The sequence below is a fragment of the Apostichopus japonicus genome, chromosome 22 (assembly GCF_037975245.1).
Source record: "Apostichopus japonicus isolate 1M-3 chromosome 22, ASM3797524v1, whole genome shotgun sequence".
Lineage (NCBI taxonomy): Eukaryota > Metazoa > Echinodermata > Holothuroidea > Aspidochirotida > Stichopodidae > Apostichopus > Apostichopus japonicus.
The window spans coordinates 16,844,881-16,856,434 of record NC_092582.1 but is presented as its reverse complement, the minus strand read 5'-3'; the positions used below and the strand labels follow the sequence as shown (position 1 = coordinate 16,856,434).

General features: G+C 41.3%; 2 protein-coding genes across 5 annotated transcripts in view; one reads left to right on the top strand and one right to left on the bottom strand.

Moving 5' to 3' along the window:
* Window positions 1-8,235, bottom strand: part of LOC139963660 (serum paraoxonase/arylesterase 2-like) — a 121,940-nt gene extending 113,705 nt beyond the window's left edge. Inside the window, exons 1-3 of one of the 3 annotated variants that reach the window (XM_071964668.1) lie at window positions 8,094-8,234; window positions 6,165-6,276; window positions 1,150-3,552 (exon numbers count right to left, since the gene is read on the bottom strand). In XM_071964668.1, the coding sequence (XP_071820769.1) occupies window positions 2,446-3,531 (1,086 nt within the window). In that variant the 5' untranslated portion in view covers window positions 3,532-3,552; window positions 6,165-6,276; window positions 8,094-8,234 and the 3' untranslated portion in view covers window positions 1,150-2,445. Of the gene's footprint in view, window positions 1-575; window positions 3,553-6,164; window positions 6,277-8,093 lie in introns of all 3 variants that reach the window. The other 2 variants (XM_071964667.1, XM_071964669.1) reach the window with 2 other exon arrangements.
* LOC139963664 (uncharacterized) lies at window positions 4,488-10,344 on the top strand. 2 transcript variants are annotated; one of them, XM_071964674.1, is made up of 5 exons: window positions 4,511-4,922; window positions 5,406-5,475; window positions 7,029-7,082; window positions 8,100-8,261; window positions 10,095-10,344. In XM_071964674.1, the coding sequence occupies exons 1-5, from the start codon at window positions 4,740-4,742 to the stop codon at window positions 10,139-10,141; spliced, it is 516 nt and encodes a 171-aa protein (XP_071820775.1). In that variant the 5' UTR covers window positions 4,511-4,739; the 3' UTR covers window positions 10,142-10,344. The 2 variants fall into 2 exon arrangements, with proteins under 2 accessions (XP_071820773.1, XP_071820775.1); XM_071964672.1 differs by lacking the exon at window positions 10,095-10,344 and having other exon boundaries at window positions 4,488-4,922; window positions 8,100-8,600.
* The last annotated feature ends 1,210 nt before the right edge of the window (window positions 10,345-11,554 follow it).

The window sequence follows — 11,554 nt, the reverse complement described above, 5'->3', positions numbered from 1 at the left end:
CTGCACAAGAGAAAAAGAGTCATGAATAGGCTACCAAACGTAATATATCAGCCCATTGCTTGGGGTTTCTCCACACAAGTTACGATACGTGATTCCTATAGAATAGATTCTCTTCTCACGCATAGACGATGTCGTGATTTGTTCAAAATCTATGACGTAATTGTTGCCTTACCTCAGATCTTCTCATTACTCTGCTTTTAGAATGATGAATTATTAGTGACAAATAGTACCATTAGTTCGAAGACTCGGTTTAGTGTTATCTTGCATAAAGTGAAAATCTATACCTTAAAAAATCTTATATTCATAGACACAGTGATCGTAGATTTTTCTTGAGCGCTTGAAATGATAAAAATGCAGCGTATATGGAGATAGTTAGCTCCACATCAGACTCCCTTCATAACTATACACCACCCTTAACCTCCTCACCAACGAATATGTCCAGGCAAGGATCCATGAATTGTTTCCCCGTCCCCTTACACCACTCCCATCGATGACATAAAGTCTTAACACCCTATCCCCCCCCCCCCGCCCATGGGTACAAAAATTATAGTTGCGACCCATTACAAGTTCTTTACCTTGAGTGGACATGGCAGGGATATCTTGAGAAGGAAGACTGGCTTCGATTTCAGTTACTTTCCGCCCGTCCGATCGATATCCATTCGATTCGATAGTATGTATAAACCAGGTTCCAGTATGTTGATCTCACTCCTTTCCAAGTTTATGCCTTCTTGCATGCTGTATATTCGTAGTCTGTGAACGAAGTTATCAAATAAAATACAGGGGCTTCCTTCTAGTCCTATTGTAAATATCTGACTGTTCTGGAGTCATTGACAAACAAACAAATTAATTGTCTTCCGAAAGCAACGAGACTCCAACAAAAGCACACATAAAATATAAGGATATGACTGATATTAAAGTTAGCACAAGCGTTAAACGGGTCCAAGGTACAAAGAGATAACAGCTGGTTTCGGTTTGACGAATATATTCATTCCATATTCATATACATATACATATACATGCCTGAAAATATCCAGTCACACATTGCTTTGTCACCTTTATAGCTCCAAAACTATTCCACACAATAGTGCTCAAAATTTACGGAATGCGATTTTGATTTTCAATTGTTTCCTTGTTAACTTTCCACATCACCTTAGCTATAAATCGATACTCTATCTGGATTCGGAGCCACGGAACAGATTCAGCTCCAAATGGGTCTCTGTTTGTATGCATATAATAATATATAGCCTGAGTACAATTTCTTACAGTGGCACAGTAAGCTTCAAAAAAGTGTGAGGGAGGGTAGGGAGGGGGTGGGGGTGGGTGTCAGAAAGTCCCCGGGAATTTAGTCTTTTCCCTGGAGAACTGTCTCCTTGTAGGTGACGAACAAGCGATGTAAGGGTTATTTTCGAATATTTTTTGTGGATTGTCAACCATACACTCATGGACTATGATTTATAGTAAAACTAAACATTGATCATGTTTTCTATTGTCTTGCATTCTTTTCATTGTTTCCTTATTAAAAGGATCCAGTGGAGGGAAGGGCTTGGTACATTGATACTCGGGAGATCGTGTTCACTCAATTGTTCCCTTTATTACATTATTAATTACATTATTCATTATTGATTTCACAGTTAGCTATTTAAGCGAGGAACAGGATACCTGCAAATTTATTAGGGTTGCTAGCGGGAGCCAGTAAACCACCATAAACACTCAAAAAACCTCATTGCAGGCGGCCAATATATGTGCACGTGCAATTTATCGCTGTTCGATACAATCTTCATAAAAAAAATATTAAAAAAATTAAATGTTGAACGGTGATGAATCCGTTACTGTCAAATTTCACTAACTCTTGTGTTCATTATTGACACGGTGAATCATCGATTTATCTTTGAAATTGTTAATACGTACTACAAACAATGAAATGGCTTGACACCCGCCACCCCCCCCCCCCTTCAAGCCCTCACCCCAGCTCTTCCCATTGTCCTTCTCTGCCTACACATGCATGGTAGCTATACTTTATGAAACAAGTTTCAATTATCACAGCGACTTGTATGAATAATTCAGCGCCCACTCCTATATCATAAACAATCTGTAGGCTCTCGTCCCTCTCATAGCCACACCTCTCCTCTCTCCCCTTTAAGGAAATTTCGCGTCTACATCTACCATATAAAGGATCATGCCGCTCACACCCCCCCCCCTCCCCCTTTCGTAGCAATTTTTTTCATACATCACTGCCATATAAAATCATAGACCTACCCGCCCTTCCCTTCCCTACCCACCTACAACCCTTTACCCTTAAAGCAAGTTAGCATGCATCCACCTCTGCGTTGCTATATAGCGATTCTTGCAACGCCAACCTTCTGCCTCCTCCCCTTCCAAAGCAATTTGCCTCCACCCACCCCCTCCCCCACCCCTGCCATAAAGCAGCGTGGCGCTTCTATTCAGTCAGTCATTCGCGTATTTGATCTCGCATAGTGCTGCTTTCTCTAGCACGCTTCCCAGTAACAACTTGTCTTGAAATAAAGCAGCACTCGAGGACACCGACAGTAGGTTTCCGTCATCTGCAAATAGCTCCACGATATTATAAGTTTCAAAGGGGTTATCTCGTCGTTCACCTGACAAAGGTCTGATACGAAGTAAATGTGAGGGCGCTTTATGACCATAGTCAGTGATCATAGTGAAGAATCCTATCGGGATACCACAGCTTGCTAGCAAATCTCCAGTTGCTGGATCATAAAATAGGTTGTCGGGGATAGCTGACAAACTGATGGTTTGGACTCTCATCAAAGAGCCGTCTCCCTCTCTCCGAAACACGACTATAGCTTCATCAACCATGTACGAGACGAATATGAACCTCCCATCGGATGAGGACGTTATTCCGTTTAGGATTTTACCATTCCCCGCTACCTGTCTGGCTGTAACTCCGTCGTAATAGACTACACTGCCTGTTGATAACTGTAGCAGGAATGAGATGGTAAGCAAAGGGCCATCACGCACAGACGCTACATTTGTGACGTAAAAGCTCGAGTCACCTGTCGCAATGACGTCATTCAGATTAGCAAATAAAGGATTATGAATTGTCCTAGTATGCCTTAGTGAGAGCGGTGGCTCGAACCGAAATATCTCAATCGTATCCTCGATTAACCGATGATCCACCACGAAGATTTGGATGCCTTCTTTGTCTTCCCATAAAGATATACCATGTGGTGACGCCAGTCTGACGTCACCTATAAGCTCTAACTCTTTGGCGTCCCCGTCAGGTTTGTTAAAGTCGAAGAGAAAAACTCTGGCTAGAGAGTTTTTTATCCGTTCATCTGTGACGTCAGCTATTTTGTATCCAGACGAGATGAAGGCTAACCCCTGACTAGAAAGCGCGATACCTTCTGCACCAGACCTTATTGGGGCCAGATTCCGACAAGGGCCTGGCCAGTGTGTATGTATCGTTCGATGAGGACCCATGAAATAGACAAAGCCCATTATCCGCCAAGCCAAGACCACAGAAATCCCGAGTATAATGATCTTCCACCACATAGTGCGGAGTTACGAGAAGAGCTGATCAAGAAGAGAACAAAATGGATGATTTGTTAAATGACGGGGGAAGAGAACATACAGGTAGGTATAACGTAAATAAACGCTATTTTAGAAGAGTACTGAATCCATAACGGCCATGTTCAGCATCGACCCCAAATTCTAGACAACTATTTGCTAAAACTGTTCAGAAAAATACTTTCCCTGAAATTTCTGGCTCTGTAAATCGTCCTCAGACATTTAAAGGCGTTAAATTAGACATTAAACTGTCACAGTGAGGATCAATCATGCTTTTTGGGTAGACAGTAAATTCGCCTTTGTGGCATAACTTGTGTGCCTGAAACTGACTGGTCTTTAAGTTGTAACATTAAGTGGGAATCACGTATGAATCAAGCCCGAGTAAGAGAGAGAGAGAGGCCACAGACTGTTTGACATATACACTGCGCATGTTCACAGAAAGCTTCAGTGTGCGCTTGCATTAAACATCACGCATTTATATAGTAATTCAACAAGCATCGTATTTGCATTTGCGCGCGTTTTTAGTGCTTTAGTGAAACACAAAGTTTTTCTAAAGCGCCGAAGGCTCTACTTTCATGGAGTATATTTCCTACACACAAAAACATGAGGCCAGCTTACGCGCGAGTCTACACACCTAAGAATATAGTTTGGATTCACTGACAGGGAACCGTATAGTTTCTGAAGAGATCCAATGATGAAGGGAAGGAAGGGATGGCGAATCATACCGGAATATCCCAGTGTGTTTACAGTTGTGACGTACCTTATCTGTTATGCATAAACACATGTTCCTAATACGGCTTCACATAAAGTAAGAAGTCAAGTATCTACAGTACCTTCGGCGCTGTTAACATATCTCAGCGCTCAGGTGCTCCCACCATAGGCGCGCTATTAAGATCACGCGTTGGTATATGTTGCTATGCGGTGTTTCAAGACGACATAGAACTTAGTAATTGATACGTCACTGTTTGGAAATGCTGTGCAAATGACACAATGGGCATCTGTATATTGTTACGTATTTAGGTTGACAAACAGTCTCAACCATGGAATAAATTACTCACTTGTGTTACTTATACATTGTAACACGTAAGCCAATGCACGTTCTTTTCTAGTTCGGCCTACTGCATTCCTTTTGCGAGAACCTACACAACACAAGACAAAACAGTATATACTCGTGGAATTTTAAACTTAGGGGTATGGCTAACGTGTTTACACTGCGGTCGAAGAAGCCACGTACAACAACTTTGACGGATTTTTGTGGCGACAACGGCATCACCCAAGACGAGAATCTCCCGTTACGAGTCTTGTCGCCGACGCGACGGCAAAACCCTCATTCGATAGGCCTGATATATCAGAGCCCTTACAACAAAGAAAACCAGGCAAGCATCATTCCTGTTTCAGTTGTTGATCCATGTTATATATACTCAGTGGTCAAACGTTGTGTACTCTCATTTAACAGGTTTCACAAAGTGAAGCCTTATCTGAGTGGCTTAAATTGAATTTTCGTTCTGTCCAAAATGTATATATATATATATATATATATATATATATATATATATATATATATATATATATATATATATATATATATATATATATATATATATATATATATATATATATATATATATATATATATATATATATATATATATATATATATATATATATATATGCAATGATCATCGACGGACATTTTTTAGCAGAAAGGAGTGGACATTTTTGCGACATCTTTTCCCCGTTACAGCTTCAATTTCGGTCTATACGTTCGGTTTAGTTTGGGTCCATTTGGGTCGGACTGAAAATATTTTTCTCTTCTCTTTTTTATATTTATATGATTTCTTTTCTATATTTTTTATTAGACATTTGGCATCTGGAGCCCTGATTTCCATCGGATCAATGCGTCCTTAACACAGAAGTATAATCACATCGGTGAGTACATTACTCACAATATATATATATATATAACACATCATGCGATGATATTATTCCTGGGGCGGGGCGGGGGTTCAGGGCTCTAAATTCCGCCGCCTTTCTCTACACGCTCCCCCCCCCCCCCACCCCGCCGACACAGACACACACACATTTTTGTCTGAAAGCTTCCTATGCCATACACGAAAAGACTCGGAGGGATGAAACTTGACGATTTTGTTGTTTCATAACAATGAATTCATTGGTTATTATCTTAGCCTCTGTTCAAAAAGTGTTAATTCCATGCATGGTAACGATTTCTCTACTTAACTTTAATAATTTATATATATATTAACTCCGTACTATTTTACTACAACATTGATTTGATTAGCTGTACATTTTTTTTTAAACACATCACAGATTAGCGAAGTGTTGTAAATAGGTTTTGACTGTGGTAGTGCACGGGTGGATGCATTCACTCTAATTTACAATAATCATAATAATCATCATAATCATCATAATAATATTCTTATACAGCGCCGTACATCAAAATGTGGCCTCAAAGCACTTCACAATAAAGCATGACATTGATACAGCGATAAAATACATGTTAATGTGTACATTGCATAGAGTTACTGACGGTTAAAATTAAAGGTAGCAGTTCGTCTACTCTATATTTTTGAAATGATAGTATATAAAGAACCACTTACAGTGCGGAGTAGCCACAGGAAGGTAGAGGTCAAAAGGAGATTGCCCCAAAGAGGTTTTCAGGGACGAAACGGGGACGGCCAAACCTTGCACACGCACACAAAGTCGTATACACTGGCAAATGTAGGTGAAAGGATGGAAATGATAGAAGGGTTAATGCCCCCTCCCAAATCCCTAGCCAAATGGGATTTGGGAGGGGGGCGTTTGCCTCTTAAATTAGAAATCATAACAGAGGGTATATCCATGTCATGAAAAGGTATATCAAGACGTTATTTTAAAATTAAATTCTCTTTGTCTCGAAATGGAGATAAAATCTATTGCTTTTCCTCTTTATAACGTGGAGGCTGACAATACGTGCATGAAACAACATATATGCCTGATCAGTTTTATGCAGTTATATGAGAGTCGTTCTTTCATTTCAGAAATTCAACTGAATCAATTGGATGTACTATTTTAATAAAGCCCCCTCCCCACCCCCACACAACGTTGTTTTCTTATTCATATATATATATATATATATATATATATATATATATATATATATATATATATATAATTGAAAATCGTAATGAGTTGGAACAGTGAAAAAACTTCCAGCCTCCACCGGGATTCGAACCCGGGCCTCCCGCTCTGTACGCGGACAGCCTAACCACTAGGCTATGGACGCTGATTGTATGTCCAGAGGTTCGAAACCGGTAAGGAAGGTAGTAATTCCACTGTAGGCGTTTGTCACCTGTATCGAACAATGTTCTGTTTTTGGGGACATATTTTGCCTTACTCTAGAGATCATATATATATATATATTATTATTATGTTCATTCTTATTATTGTTTTCTACTTTCTCCTTTACATTTGAATCTTTATAGTTCTCACTAACTGGACATGTAAACATGACCCGTCTCAAAAAAACTCCGTGATCGGTAAGATATACGCAATGGCTATTACTTAGTATTATTCTGATGTAACGGCCACCGTTTCTTCAAATCAACATGGACCGTATACGAGTTGGTTGAATTGTCAAGTACAATATAAAATGGTGAACACTGGTTTACCCTATATGCACTAGAAGGCACCAGAGAGCTTACATGTTTAGTGTTAAGGGTACAAGTTGCCCGCACGTATCCGATGAATATTGTGATCGGTCGCAATTCAATCGATCTATGATCCCCCGCCCTCCCCCCCCCCCCCTCCGGGCTAGAAGTAATGATCGAAAGAGGCAGGGCAACTTTTTTTTAGATCAAGTTAGATTTTCAAAATTGCGTAATGCAACTTTCAAACAAAAAGCGCCAAGGCATTTCTTTCCAAAGTATGAGCCTACAGTTACAGAAAGAGAGACGTACACAAGTTTTCAAAGGTGGGGGTAGGGATCGGGGTGGGGGAGGGGGAGGGGGCTTCAAAATTCCCCCGATTGATTGATTAAGGTAGGAGACTGACCCTTTGTGGAAGGGACAGAGACGAATGAAGGATTTTATAAAGGAGTGGGGGGGGGGGGATTTTCAAACAGGTCATTGAAGCCGATCCCTATTAGGGGCGGGGGTTTGGGCCCCTCTCAGAAAATATTTGAAAATTTAGAAGTAGAATGGTGGATTTTGAGGAAGTATCTTAAGATTATAAATTAGGTCTATACAAGTTACCCTGAACTCACGGTTTTGCTCATAAACACTTTCTTTGAGATTGAAAAGGGTGTGCTGGGTGGTGGGGGTGAGGGGGGTTAGCGTAGCGTAGCGTAGTCCTACACCCGTTGTAGTGGTCCAACTCTTCTCCGGCTGAATGCAATGCTATATTTGTTTATGATGGACAAGCTATCATACCATTTATAATTCAACATAGTTACGAACGTAGGCCTGCAAACATTATGGGCATCGATTAATAACCCCCTCGCACCCCCACCCATCCACCCACAATGAAAATTTTTATTATTTTGGACTTACCAACAGGAGAAAGGAGAGTGATGCCGCCAGTTAGTCACTTCAGCCTGGACTCGACATCTAGAATGAGCTACCGTCAACCGAAAAGTGCCTTCCCTGCGCTGGTGGACAAGAACCAAAAGACTACACGATTTGGTCATACTCCGTACAAAGCAGTAGCGCGTGGTATAGGTATGGTCATTGTGTACAGTATTTTAGTTCCTCTTTATGCCTTCTACATATGCAGACATCAATCAAGTTATGATATAGGTTATGTGTACCTTTTCGTGCTGTCGGTATAAAGGAGTGTTAGCTCAGTGGTTAACGCCGGTGCCTTACAATCATAAGGTCCCGAGTTCATGTCACTACAAGATTAATGTATGTCGTCCAGTTACAGAGTTGTTGACAATTGACAATTAATAATCATGAACGTTAAATATGAATCTAAGAGACTGACTTCGGTCAGCTTGCGGCTCTGATAAGCCAATGAGGCTTCTTAGCGAGTTCCTACAATATACTCGCAGTATAACCACATACGCTACCGGCGCATGTTAAAGCATGGACGGGATGTAATAGGTTAAAGATCATAACAAACCATGCCAACACATGATGATACAAATTTCGTTGTCCGGATAAACCAAAGTTTGTCTGTTGTCACTGCAATGAAATAAGCATCTGTGGCTGAGGCATAGGCGTAGGAACCCGATTTGATTGGTGTGGGGGGGGGGGGGGCTGTAGCGACTTGCCCGAAAAATATAACCAATCAGCATCTGAATGTACATATAGGCGTGCATCGGTTATTACATCGGATGCCAATATGATCATTTGCCGTTTTATTACCCTTCCATATTGGTTATAATTTTTGGGGAAGTCGTTACAATAATAATGATAATAATAATAATATAAGTTTAACCATTGAAAAGCACACTGGTGAATTACCGAATAAATAGTTGCTGGTGATATTCAAATCTCCAGGCATTTCATTCACCGACATCCCCTCAAACAGTTGTTTTTTTCTTTCAGTAGGTGCGCGACAAAATTCTCAGCATATTGCCCGAATTTTCACAAAAATATTTGGTTGGGGAGAGGGCTGCAGCCCCAGCCCCACCTCCTACGCCTATATGGGCTGAGGCCGGCTTCGTTGAATTAGTTGTAGGATTCCGAGTGCGAACACAGATAACTCTTTGAGTGGTGGTTCAAGCGTGTATGAAGTCCGTATGCTATGTTACCGCACAGTATCACGGGGACCTGTTGATGTACCTCACGTCCCATTGGCTACCCTGGAAATGTCGTCAACGATTTTAATTGCACAATTCTCAGATGAGGTCATTCAATGGTCTGCTAAAGAATATCTCAAACGGTTTAGAGGAGTTTATGGACATTCAAGTGTTTGTCTGTCCAGTCGGCTTCTATACCCAAGGTTGAGAAACATATTCATAAAATTATAACTAGGCCTACATAGCAGTATATTGAACTGTTCGCTTAATGTTTGCCTACCGTGAATTTTAGGTTATTCCTGCACACGTCCATTATAACAAAACAAAATCCCTCTTCTGGGTTTAGTTGACGTACTAGGGCCTTTTATATGTAACCGGTACCGTCATATAGGCCTGTTTATGACGTTAGTCTCTGAAAGTGTCACTTACCCCCTGATCCCCTTACCCCTCCCCTTACCCATCCCCTTCCCTTCCTCTTCCACCCTCCTCTTTCTTAACCTCAGTTCACTACTCCATCTCTCCACCCACCTCTTTCTCCCTCTCTGTGCCCTTTCACTTTGCGATTTCCACGGGATGAAGAATAATGTATGTATAATTTTCAGAATTCTTTTGGCATACGCACAGGGGTGGACCATGAATTTAATAAGAAAAAACCGGGCCTGGTAACATTATTGTTTCAAAGGCCCGCCCTGGCTTTCGACCCCCCCCCCCCCCACCTCCTTGTACCCTCAAGTCTGTGTTGTGGTGGTGATTTTCTTTGATTTATACTCAATATATTTCTTTTGTCTTTATCTCTCCTCCTCTTTAGTTCCGAATATCTTGCCTCCTCTTCCAGACGTTTCCAAGTCCAAGTAGAAGGACAAGATGTTGATGATGAATCTTGAACATCGACTCGGAAAAAAACTTACAGACTAAATGTAGAGATGTTATCATCGAAGGGTAATTCATTATAACCTTAAATGCAGTGGAACAAATTTTCTGAAATATGAAACAACAAAACCTTCTTTTTCCATAATTGAAACGAATACATTACAATGATGCACAGATCAATATAACTTGTTAAAGTGTCCAATTTAGTAAATTTACCGACTGCTTAACCGGAGTGTCGAATGATTGACCACATCGATCAGCGGAGTGCGCAAGAGAAAGGGTGGCCCCACACCCATCTGATGCCGCAACCCACCCCACACCATCGTCAGTCGGGGGAATATATGGTTCAGTCGAGGGATTTCTGCCAGGTAACATTTACACCACTGCTGCGAGTGCATAACCCCTAAATATGCATCAGAATGCACCATCTGAGGTTTAATCGGTTAATATGTTGTTTTCTGGGGATGGGGTGATATCCTTGCACCCCCTACATGTGAATCGGCTTCAACGATCCCAGGGTCACACCCTCATGAATCCTTCGTTCCCCTATGGCCCTGCTCCCCACAGTCGACCACGCGACTTGCATATAGGATCCATATGGAAACATGTATTGCGCCACAATGTTAGATTTATTGGGCCAGATGGGCCCGGGCCCATGTCCGCTGATCTACTGGGTCTCAGAAATAGGAATCAAAACAAAATTAAATGGTAGAGAAGGGGAAAAGTGCCCTGTTTAAAAGTTTTCCATCGCTTATCTTTACATATGTATATTGCAAACTATATCAAAAGGCTATGCATGAAAAAGAACGGTGAAAGCACTGGATAGTGTATGCATTTGTGGCACCCCTAATATTTTTGGTTAATTGCTAGGACTTACTAGGATTTAGATCCCCCTCCCTGTGATGGGGTTCCCCCTCCCTGTGATAGGTTCCCCTCCCTGCGATAGGTTCCCCCTACAAAGGTTTGGTGCTCATGGAGTTCAATGGCCTATCACTTCCTTTCAGAACGTTGTTACGACCTATGCCTTTATTCTTGGAATGACATTGCTTTGTCCTCCATGTGTACCAATTAAGGACAGTGCATGAACAACTATCCAACCCGTAAGCCAACAGATTCAAAGGTGAAATTTTATGCATGAGTTGGAAATCATTTTTCAAACGGGTTACCCTTGTGTTCACCTCTTTGTGTATGGGTTAATTTCCTGGGACTAGTGTTTAAGTTATGGACATCTTATGTGTCTTAGTGGTTAAGTAATGTTGGCGTTTCTCGACAATGAGTAAGCTGATCATCTGGTTCATTTATCTCCTTATTTTAGGCTGAGCAGGAAGTTGTATTGTCTTAGGATAACCCCCCCCCCCCTCCCCCGGCTCTATAAGAAGACCAGTTTACCCGCAGTGA